The 12,312-nt window shown below is 35.9% G+C and overlaps 1 protein-coding gene across 1 annotated transcript; it reads left to right on the top strand.

Annotated features, from left to right (window-relative positions):
- The first annotated feature begins 1,065 nt into the window (after positions 1–1,065).
- Positions 1,066–10,984, top strand: LOC133982150 (cytochrome P450 2F2-like). Its single transcript, XM_062421084.1, has 11 exons — positions 1,066–1,324; positions 2,438–2,600; positions 4,162–4,314; positions 6,848–7,008; positions 7,334–7,402; positions 7,518–7,622; positions 7,712–7,847; positions 9,007–9,092; positions 9,428–9,529; positions 9,740–9,881; positions 9,994–10,984. The coding sequence occupies exons 1-11, from the start codon at positions 1,166–1,168 to the stop codon at positions 10,179–10,181; spliced, it is 1,464 nt and encodes a 487-aa protein (XP_062277068.1). The 5' UTR covers positions 1,066–1,165; the 3' UTR covers positions 10,182–10,984.
- The last annotated feature ends 1,328 nt before the right edge of the window (positions 10,985–12,312 follow it).

Genomic DNA, 12,312 nt, shown 5'->3' with positions numbered 1-12,312 from the left:
CTTGTTGAACTACAGTAAGGATTTCACCACAGTGGCTAAAATAATGGTCTGAGCTTCAAGCCAGACACAGATTTATGTATTTTCCTCTTTATACAAACTCATTAAACTTTTTATTTCATATCTAGATATAAAATACATACAAAATGGTTTTCATGTTCAAAAATGTATGTTGTTGCATTATTCAATTCCGTCCACTTGAGGGAGCCATTACCTACTATTTGTCCAATCAGTGCAGTGGTGTACTGCTGTCTAACTGTTGCAAATGCCATAATGCTGAATAGCAGCGGGGGATTCTGATAGGGGAGATGAGGGCAGTGGCATCTTACTGGGGGTGGCAAGGGGTGCAAGCGCCAAAACAAACAAACAAACAAACAAACAACCCCCCACCTCAAAAAAAACAAAAACAACAACAAACAAACAAAAAAACAACAACCATGTGGACCAATTAACCTTACAGTGGGCGCTCTAAAAAGTAAAATCAGTCACTAAAAATAAATAAACCACTATTTATAAGTGTGTTGTTCTATTTGTATGTTTGTGTGATATAGGATTTGTGAAATGTATTTTTTTTAATATTATTTGTTTTTACTAGCAATATGTCATAATTCATAATAATGTCATTCTTTATTTAGACAATAAGGACAAGGTACAACTAATAATGATACAAATTATGATATTAAAAAAAAGATAATTATGATTAAGAGTCGGAGTGTATCTCCTGTCCTTTGCAAATCTCTCCAAGTCCCTGACTGCAGACAGGAAACCTCAATGTGGAGAGGTTTGAGAGCCTGATGTTAAAACTATTGTTTGATTCAATTTTTGTTAACTTTAATAAATGACTTTCATTTGAGCTCTTGCCGTGTGGTCCTCCCTGCTTTGTTGTGCTCTCAAACGAGCTGGGCATAACAAGTGCCCCTGGCTGCATGGATTCTCAGCCAAACGGACTGCTGAGCGGGAGGTTGAAGATTCGGCTCTCTCCGACGGGCATCTGCTCTTCTCGTTCACTACAAATCATCGGCTCTTACAGCCGGCTCGTTTGCGAACGACACATCACTAATACAAAGGAGCAAAGTACACAACAAGAAGAGGATGGGCTAAGAGCTGAGCAACTGCTTTAAAGCAAATCAACCATCCACCCTCTTCAGTCCAGCTCAATCCATCCAACATGTTGACTTTAATCCTCCTATGCTTCTGTGTTTGCTTTCTCCTCGCTCAATTCATATCTCGGAGGCCAAAGAATTTTCCACCGGGACCCACTGTCCTGCCGTTTTTGGGAAACGTCTTGAGCTTAAGCCTAGAAAACCCCTTAAGTGACTTTGAGAGGGTAAGAAAATCAATGTAATGCTCTTCCAATGCATCAAATTGTTATGTTATACATGTAATGACTATTATTAGTACTTAAAATGGGTGTAGATCAGTTAAATACTTACACTTGTGGCCAGTTTGTGCAGCTTTTCCTTACAGTTCTAGTTTCAAGAGTTGCTGTTTCACTAAACATACACACAGCCGTTTTCCTGTGATTGCGTAATATGTGGTGGTTGTCTGTACAGAGTTGACTGCCCGTGCACTTTGACTAAACAGTACAGGCTATACACACTAGGCGTGTTCAAACTAATGTCAAATACAATTGATGAATGGTCTTTTCAAGCCAATACACATAAGACTGTCCTTACAGAAATGTGGCAGAGGTTAGTCTACAAACCTGGCTGTTGCAAGTAAACTTGATAAGGTTTCTAGTAAGATATATTTCTGTTGATTTTTACAATACAATCATAATTTTTCTATTCTCTGAGCACCACAAACAAAATACAATGTCAGAAGCCCATAATTGGTTGCAGAATTCTCACAATGATCTCAGGGCAGGGCAATTATAACCAAAACTATCTGAATTCCTAGATAACATGAGCTGTAGGTGTAAGAGATATATACAGCTGTGATTTCTGTGAATTGTCCCTTTTTAACCCTTACACACTGTTCAGGTAGAATTTGACCCTTTTTGACATTTGAAAGCCACATAAATTACATTCTTTAAGCCTGAAATGTTATGACCTTTCCTACAGTGGCCTAGAATGTCCAAAAATGCAAATATTTTTTAAATTGTATGTTTGTTTGTTTTGAAAGATAATCATGAATCCTAATATTCAAATATTAATTAAAAAAAATAATTTAACAGAAATAATTATGGCTGTTATGTTCTCATTTTAGATTTAATATAATACGGTGTGATTGTGACTGTATTTTCACTATAATAGTGTCAAATATAAAGAAAACATACATTTGTGGTTCAAAATTTGGTATAGGTATTCATTAGAAAGGAATACTTACGATGGGTCAGAATATGAACGGTATGTAAGGGGTTAAAGAGTAACATCGGTCTGATATGTGATATTCTGAACACATATTTCAAAAACTGACAAGCCATGTTGTTTTGTCTCAGCTGAGGAAGACTTATGGAAATGTCTACAGTCTGTACATCGGCAGCAAACCCGCTGTAATCATCAATGGATTGAAGGCCATGAAAGAGGCGATGGTGACTAAAGCTACTGAGTTTGCTGGACGACCCCAAGACTTGTATGTCAATGACACCACCCAAAGGAAAGGTAGGAGAGACGTGAACTGTCAAAGGAGAGGTATCAGACATTCAGAGGAATATGTGGCAATAGTATATCTCCTTCTGTGGATGTACTGCTTGTAGGGATGGGACAGTAACCACCACCACTAGGGATGCCTCTTAAAACCAGTTTCAAAATGAGGAAGAAGTATTTTAAAGGTTTTTTTCAGTGCTAGATCTCTTTAATAAAATAAAAACCAGATAATTTTACAGCCATTAAGATAAAAAATATCGTGTTAGTGGAAATTATAACCCTAACCCTAACCCTTAATCCTTCAACCCACTTATCAAGTACAAACAAAGAGGATGCCTATGAGGTCAGATTTAAAGAAGAATTGATACACTTTTATTTAATTGATTGTCTGATGCTGAATAGCCTAATAAATTAAGATTAAGAAGAAGGTGGTCTGCTTATAGTGAGGAAAATATACAGGTTCAACTTTAAATCGTAACCATGAAGATTTACACCACACATCACTGCAGGCATGAATTGCTCATGCTAATAGTCCAATGCACCGTTGTTTGCCATTTCCATCATACTTGGCTGGAATGATCAAACTTTTTAAAATCAGCACACACTTACATCATCAGCATAATATATCATCTGTATGTGCTTCCACCTCAGAAATACTCTGCAGAGACTGTAGAGCACTTCCTCCAGTTCAAATCACTATTAAGGCTACAGCTATTGATTATTTTCATTATCTGTTATTTTTCTCCATCGATTAGTTGTTCGGTCCATAAAATATCAGAAAATTGTGAAAAAAGTTGATCACATTTCCCAAAGTTGATGTATTCAGTTGTCTTTCTTCGTGCCGACCAACAGTCAACTACTCAAAGATATTCAGTTTCATGTCAAAAGAGCTTTGAGGTATATGTCTTAACCAGTAGGCTACTGGGGCAATCATAGCGCTCTGTTTTAACTCTTATAAACTGTTTATATTCTGACTCATAATTAGTCTCTATACCAATTCACATTCATCAATTCCCCATGAGTCATTAATAAATGTTTGATTATTAAATGTATTGATCTAATGAAAAAAAACACATTTGCAATCATTATTTTATGGTCCAGGAGAACATTTTATAGAATATGATAAATACATGTTTGAATGCTGATTTTTGCATTTTTAAAAATAAATACAGGTCAAATTACATTTGCATATAAAAATGTGTATCTGCTGCACAAAAATGAAAAAATGATGCATTTTATTACCATTTTGTATACTGTGGGCAACATTAAGAGACGTCTGGCTAAAAGAAATTTGTATAGGGTGTCTTTACAGCTCTCAAATGTAAAAATGGGTCAAATTTGACCCTGAACAGTATGTAAGGATTAAAGTGTAACTTAGTATGGACAATAACTATCATTAAAACTCTCCAATCTAAATCTCAAGTTTGAAAGTAAATAAAGATAATACATTAAAGTACTGCAGAGAGAAAATGATAAAACAGACTGGAGCAGACTGATGTTTTGAGAAAATGTTGCCTTAGATGACCTGTTCACATGTTCATACTGTGCGCTCTTTATGACAACGCACCTGTTGCAGGAGTGATTCTGGCAGATTATGGCCCCAGTTGGAAGGAGCATCGTCGCTTCGCCCTGATGACTTTGAGGAACTTTGGTCTGGGGAAGCAGTCCATGGAGGAGAGGATTCTGGGAGAGACACAGTACATCATGAAAACATTGGAAGAGCACATTGGTATGTCATCTGTAGGTCCACGCAACCCTCATACAGCTTTAATCAGTACAGGTGTACACTAAAATCTCCCCACCAACAGCAGCAGTTTCTTTACATAAAGCAATTGTTTAAATATTACCACATGGATTCTAATTTATTAGCATGTGGATATCCGCCTACACTCTGTTCCTGTTTTGTTCTTTTACATTTTTGTACAACACCGTGTTGTACTTAAGACTGTGATATACTTTTTACTAATCCAGTATCATGGCAGTTTGTGAAATAGCCACAAAATGTAATCTATAGATTCATGTATGAATTCTTTTCTTCCATTTCCCTTTTTTTTGTGACACTCTACACTATTTTCAAACTAATGGAATTTATTTGGAAGTATGTTTCATGCCTGCTTCGTATTTTTTTCTGTATTTGTTCTTTAAAAAAAAACTATAACAGCTACTCAGTGTCTAATCACAAGATTTCATCCCTGGCTCTATCTCTTTCTTCTCAGTTATTGACAGAGGCGTAGGCTACAGAAGTGCATTGTGCTGTGGGTGCGTTGCACTATTGTTTTGGGTTGTATACTGTGGGTTGGTTTCATTTAATTTCAAATTCCCACCACTACTGCCTCTGTTTAGAAAAGGCATTTTGTGTGTGTGTGTGTGTGTGTGTGTGTGTGTGTGTGTGTGTGTGTGTGTGTGTGTGTGTGTGTGTGTTTGTGTTTGTGTGTGTGTGCGCGCGCACAAAGATGTTATCAAAGTGGACTTTACATCCCTCATTTAATCCTTGAACTTGTCACTTTCATTTATTTTTTATCAAGCTGAACTTTAGATCATGCTTTACATTTAACCTCCACTGTTACATAATTGAATTATTTATGTATAATTCAATTATTTATGCACATTTAATTGATGCCCTTGTCATTTCATATATTTCATGCACTTCATTTCATTTTGAGGAGGTCTTTTGTCCTCAGGCCATCTAGCTTTATAACTCCACACTGTAGGAGAGGGATGACTGACTTCTTTTTTTTTCCTTTTTGGACTGAATGACTGACTGTACTGTACGACCTGACTTAATATGGGCTACTGAATGCCTTAATCTCTCTCTCTCTCTCTCTCTCTCTCTCTCTCTCTCTCTGTCTTTCTCACTCTCACTCCTCTCTGTCTCTGTCTCTCTCTCCTCTCTGTCCACGGCACACGTTTCATTACAAGTTTTATATCCCATTTCATTTACATTTACATTTAGTCATTAAGCGACTTACAAGGGAGAAGAAAAAATTCATACATTCATACATTTCAAAACTATTATTATTCCATTACAAAATATTAGAATTTAAATTAAATTTTAATATTACTTTTTTTACTTAATTATTATTAATATTACCTTACTTTTGTCTATTTTTATTCTTCAGTGTTGCAATTTAACCATACATTCTTTGTATGCTTGCGTTGGTTTATGAAACAGATTCTGGTTGAAAGGACTACGTTGTCTCTAACATAAAATCCCGAGGGTTATTTAACATCCTGAGAATGAGAATGGGTTAGTCTATCAGTATTGTAATCCCTGAAGGTGACTAATTTTAGTCATTATTTCCACTAAAAAAGAAAAAAAACAAAACAAACGAGGCCTTAACTTAAAACTTAAACTGAACCAAATACATCATTGGAAAGGTTTCGACCTGGAGAGTATCACCTATCAGTATGAAGATTCTCCATGGCTTATACTGACCTTTAAACCTTGACTTTGATGCATGTTTCAAGGCCTATAATTTAACAACAGAAGGGGCTACAGACAGAGAGCTCTTAACAGCTGCTATTGTGATTATAGTCAACAACTGGGGGTATGGTCAAATAAAGGTAAAATATGGTTAAATTTAGTTTCCCCCCATTTAACAAGTAGATATTGAAATATTGAATATTTACCAATTCAGTATTTACAACTTCCAATTCAGGAAAAACTCTCATATTTTTTTAAAACTACAATTCCCTAGAGTTGCGCCATGCAGCTTGATTCAAATCAGCACCGCAGATGTAGTTCTTGCAGGTAAAACAGGGTTGCAAAAATATATATTTACTGAAACTATCAAATATCAATCATATACAATGATCTAGTAATTACTCTGCATCTAGATGATCTATGTTAAGAAAAAGTAAAGATGTTGGTTTATTTTAGATCCGCAGTCCTCATACAACACAAAGCTCTTGCATGAGCCACGATAGTAAAATAATTATAAAAGTGATGGCTACATTCATGAGACATGTTGAAGATATCATTAATATAAACAGTGAGGAAATATTTCCTCAGTGAGTGATATGGGCCAGTGACTGTACTGATAAAGTTAAATTAAAATAAAAAAACAAGGATAAAATCTTGTGATTAAATGTTGAGTAGCGCTTATAATAAGAAAAAAAAAGAATTACAAATAAGAAAAAAAAGACACAATAGAGTCCCTGACCAAAAAATGTCATGAAAAAAAATGTGTGTCCATGTACACGAATCTAATAATTATATGTCATGACTAAGAGCTGCTTTAATACTAGCTTTCCTTTGACAGGCAAAACCTTGAGTCCTCAACTTATGTTTCATAACGTGGCGTCCAACATCATCTGCCAGGTTCTGTTTGGTCGACGCTATGACTATGATGATGACTTCATCAAAACGATTGTTCAGTGCTTCACTGAGAATGCCAAGTTAGCCAATGGACCGTGGGCTATGGTGAGTCAAAGCATGGTTCCGGCTGGTTCCAGCTAGTTTTTCAGTTGCCCACACTAAATGTTTTAAGAATAAAATCCAAAGATACCTGAACTTATGAACTTTGAGCATCCTCTGGCATTCTGGTATTCAGAACTTTTTTCTGATCCTCATTCTCACACCTGGTGTAGCTGTTAAGTGTGTCACAGTCGCCTGCAAGAGGGTTTGGTCTTGTTCTCCAGAAGCTCCTTGAGGCTGTCTGAAATCATCCACACTCCTGTGACAGTGTCACATGTGATACTAATATCATCTAGATTCAGATAAATTAATGATGAATCTTTCTTTACAGTTGTATGACACCTTTCCGATGATTCGTAGCCTTCCGCTGCCCTTCACCAAGGCCTTTAAGAATGTTGCGGTATGTTCATAATAAATTATAAAAAAAAATGTAATTTCAAACTCTTGCTGCAACAGATTTTTTGCTCTAACCTCACACAGAGAACTTCAACCAACAAATGATTTATGTGTTTCAGACTTGTCAGAAAATTGCAAAGCGTGTGTTGGCCGAACACAAGAGGACCAGAGTCAATGGAGAGCCACGGGACTTTGTTGACTGCTATTTGGAAGAACTAGAGAAGGTGTGTGTGTGTGTGTGTGTGTGTGTGTGTAAGGTATAATGTTGCTTGATGTTTGCTTGCTTTAAAATAAATGTTCTCCTCTTTTTTAGAGAGATGACACTACTACATTTTCAGAGGAACAACTCTCTATGTACGCTCTTGATATTCACTTTGCTGGGACTGACACGACCTCCAACACCCTGCTTACTGGATTCCTTTACCTTATGACCCACCCACACATACAAGGTAGGCATGCAGGGATAATCATGGATTACTTCTTTTCTGTCACTGACTCTATAGTTCTACCATTGTTTTTCTATCAATCTAAAGTCACAAACAGAGTCGGCGTCTATCATGAAAGACATTTTGACGTATGTGACAAAACAAAATCCGTGATAAAATGTAACAATGAAAGAAACAATACCATGCAAGATTACATCAGACTTTTTGTTATGAATATTTACACAAGGAGTATATACATCGTAGCAACTAGAGCCAGACCGATATATCGGTTAGCCGATATTATCGGCCGATATTGGCTTATCACAGACATATTGGTATCGGCTTATTTGTTGTCCAATATGCACGAATATTTTATATAAGCATAAATTATATAGGCAGTGTTTTATGTATATTTGATCCTTTTTCTTAATTCAAGTTTAATATATGTACATATGTTTTTTAGTTGTATGTTTTACAGTGAAGTTTACAGTTTCAGTGCACTGTGTTTTTAGTTAAACTGTAAAATATCATGCCTCCATCACATATCTTGTAATTGACAAGCACATTGCAAACAATGTGCATTTTATATACATATTCTCTATATGTAAGACTATCGGACAATATATCGATATCAGAATTTTTCACTCCCGATATCGCCGCCAAAAATCAAGTATCGCTCGGGCTCTAGTAGCAACAGTCCTGAATCTAAGGTGTGACAAATGTCCAACTTGCAATGTGGCAGACATTTTTACATGTCATAGTACAAAAAGAACAGGTGTGAATAATGAAATGAGCATGGCTGAATTCTGTTTACTGCTTCAGTTTATCCTATCTTCAGGCATCTTGTAGCTGCTGTGGCAGTGGGCCAATCACATCTTGCATTAAATCAAAGAATGCTTGCGTTGATTGGCTGTGAGCCAGTCCATACAAATAGTCATATTTTCCTTCTCTGAGTGCAAAACAGATCGATTGCAGGTATCATTTGATGGGAGATATTTCCATACTACTTGCTATTGATTTATTTCGGTTGATACCATGAAGGTATCAAATACTGATACCCAACCTTACAGTGGACACAGTGGATCATTCATGCCATCATTCTGCCATTTAACTGCACTGCGAAACATGGAATGCACCTTTTTTTTGTCCCCACTCAACCCCCCCCCCCTGCTATATTTTTCAGAGCGTTGTCAGGAGGAGATAGACCGGGTGTTGGAAGGGAAGGATCACGCCAGTTTCGAAGACAGAAACAACATGCCTTACGTGCAGGTAAATCATTGGGCGTCAGAGTAATTTCACTTTAATTTCATGTGCACAACTGGCTCTCACATGGGTATATTTTTCAGAGTGTGACACCAACTCTTCTAAAGTCAGGGTAGTATTCGCAAAAGTGGATTTGGAAATCCCTGCTCTTTTTAAAAAAAAAATTTTTAATTTTTTTTTTTACCTTTGACCACAAACCTCTGAGTGTTGCATCTGTAACCACACCAGGCAGTGATGTCATGGTGTCCTGGAGTACATATTTACATCACTGCAGGAGTTACACCACTAGAGGTCAGCAAATACTTTTAACAGGGGGTTATTTAAATGTCTTTTCTTCCAAGGCTGTGCTCCATGAAGTGCAGAGGGTCGCCAACACTGTGCCACTCAGCGTCTTCCACTGTGCCAGGACAGACACGGAGCTCATGGGATATTCCATTCCCAAGGTAAGAGGCAACAGCTGTTCAATAGTTTTGGCATTAGTGACAGTAAAAGTGAAGGGTTGAAGGAGGAAATCTCACAGGCACACCCGGACTCTTCTGCAAGTAATGGTTCGTAATTAATCACAGATTTCTTGATTTCACTGCTTGTTAGAGAAAACTGTTGTCTGTCAAAGTAGGTAACAGATTTTCCAAACTTCTTCACTTTCTCCTCAGGGTACAATGATCATCCCTAACTTGACCTCAGTGCTGCATGAGGAGGGACAGTGGAAATCCAGTCATGGATTCAACCCTGAAAACTTCCTCAATGACAAGGAAGAGTTTGTTAAACCAGAGGCCTTCATGCCTTTCTCTGCAGGTACGAAAGCATAAAAAACAAACATACGGGTCTTGTTGCATCGCAGCTGCAAGTTTCATGCACACACAGGATGGGTTTAATCAATAACTTTGAGATCTTGTTCGTGTTTCAGGTCCCCGTATGTGTCTCGGAGAGGGTCTGGCTCGTATGGAGCTCTTCCTCATCTCGGTGACTCTGCTGAGGAAGTTTAAGTTCATCTGGCCTGAGGATGCGGGGAAGCCGGACTACACTCCAGTCTATGGGGTCACTCTGACTCCCAAACCTTATCGCATGAAGATCCAACTCAGGGAAAGGCAGTAAAGCGGTCTGCAGAGACCGCTTTACTGTTTTAACCCAGTTAAACACCAGCAACCATTTATACCTAAAAACAAATATGATGGCTTTTGTGCAACCTTTACTGGCCTTTAATATATACATGTAAAATGTGCCAAATGTTGGGTGAGCATTCCAGTGGAATATTAATACTTAATATTACTCAATTAATATTACTCAATTAATTGATTAGTTATAATCAACTTTGTATTGCTACTTTAGGTATTGGTATTCTTGCTAAGAAAAAAAAAACCCTTTCTGTTGTTTGGATATTGATTCATTATAATATGTATAATACTACTGACACTTATATACCTCTTTTTATATTATATATGAACACTAATAAAATAATACAGTACCACTCAACAGTTTTTACTGTATGCTGTATATTATATAATGTATATGATATATGTTAAATGATGTTTTGATATATTGTTAGATCCTGCAGTGGGTAGCAGGCTACGCCATCAAAAACTTTCTGAACCCTCTGATAATCAACATTCTGTAAACCTGACATAATGTACCTTTAAACTGGTTTTGAGTCTGGCTTTGAAACTGTCCTGATAGGAAGTATAATCTCAATGATTCCCCTATTTTTCTAGCTCCTTTAATCTTGCATATAACCACTAGTTATATTCACCACCACATCTACCATTAACTAACTGGATTGTACTGGATCTCTGTATTGGTAGGAAAATGGATGGGACCATTATTGGTATGTATTGGTACTCTGAATGACATTGTCATGCTCTGTACGCCTCTTCTGAATAAAGAGTAATGGGGTATCTTAACCTGGCCTGGTTCCTTTACAAAAAATCCTCTTAACTCTACATTCATTAATATTATACTTTCTAAAAAAGAAAACACAAATATCCTGCCTCTGAAGTTTTTGTTTTACATTAAAAAATCCTACATTTCAGTCTCAAATGATCACCACAAATCAAACTAGAGTCACTGGCTGTATTTCTGATACAGCTTTTAAAATTAATTTCCTCTCATTTGGTCATTTATTTAATATATCTGCAAATTCAAAGAGGATAATTACCATACCTGTCCAGCAGAGGGAGTCCACCGTGCTTCAGCTTCTTCCTCTGAATGCTTATTTTCCTTGATTTTGTTTGCCAGAGCACATGTTCACAAAGCTGTGTTTAGGTTAAAAGCTTGCAAAACCACAGGTGCACATTAGCCATTTCTTCTTCATCTTCATGCCCCATAACCGTTTTCACATTCAGCACATATTTTAATCAGACCTTTATAACATATGATCATAATATGATTCCTGATTGGTGGAAAGATTAATAGTATAAAAGTGGTGATGTCAGTAATTTCAACATCTACTATCCAATATCTAAACTTCCTTCCTTTGTAAAATCTCCATCACAACACATGTTCAAAACATGTACAACAAATGTATAAAAATAACACTAATATTGTAGAGTTTTGAAAACTGAGCAATTTACAGAATTGGGAAAACCCATGATTGTGAAATTTAAACAAAAATGAAAGACTTCACTGGTGCAGTTTTACACTGTTTCCCAATGCTTACATCCTGAATCTTGCAGATATAAATAGTTAAAAGGATAAAATTGGGAATAAAATAAATAAGTATAGACATGCACAAATAGGAATGCAGAAATATTAAATAACAAAAAAAATTCAGATATACACAAATAACAACAATTAGTAAATATCCTTAATGAAATATTATTTATTTAAAGAAAAATCCAAGACATAAATTGCCCTTTTTCATTATCAAAATATATTTTTTAGATTGACTTCTCTATTTAATTTCTGCATTTATTTTTATTTTTAAAATGTATTTAATGCTTTATTCTTTGTTGCACATAATATACAATAGAACACACAACGAATATACAAACATCATTCCAGTTCCTAAATAAAATATAAATAATACAAAATGTGTAAATAAGATAATAATAATGTCAATAGAAAGAAAAAGGCATTTTCAATTAAAACATTACGAATAGATTTTGATTATAGATACATTTTTCATATTTTTTATATATTGTAGAGACTCAAAATAATGTTTTATGTCAATTAAAATATCTTCTTTTTGTTCAATACAAATCTTATGTAAAGAAGTCTTCATTTATTTATT

The sequence above is a fragment of the Scomber scombrus genome, chromosome 6, assembly GCF_963691925.1.
Source record: "Scomber scombrus chromosome 6, fScoSco1.1, whole genome shotgun sequence".
NCBI classification, from domain to species: Eukaryota; Metazoa; Chordata; class Actinopteri; order Scombriformes; family Scombridae; genus Scomber; species Scomber scombrus.
Note: the sequence above shows the minus strand (reverse complement) of the source record. Positions and strands in the feature narration are given on the sequence as shown.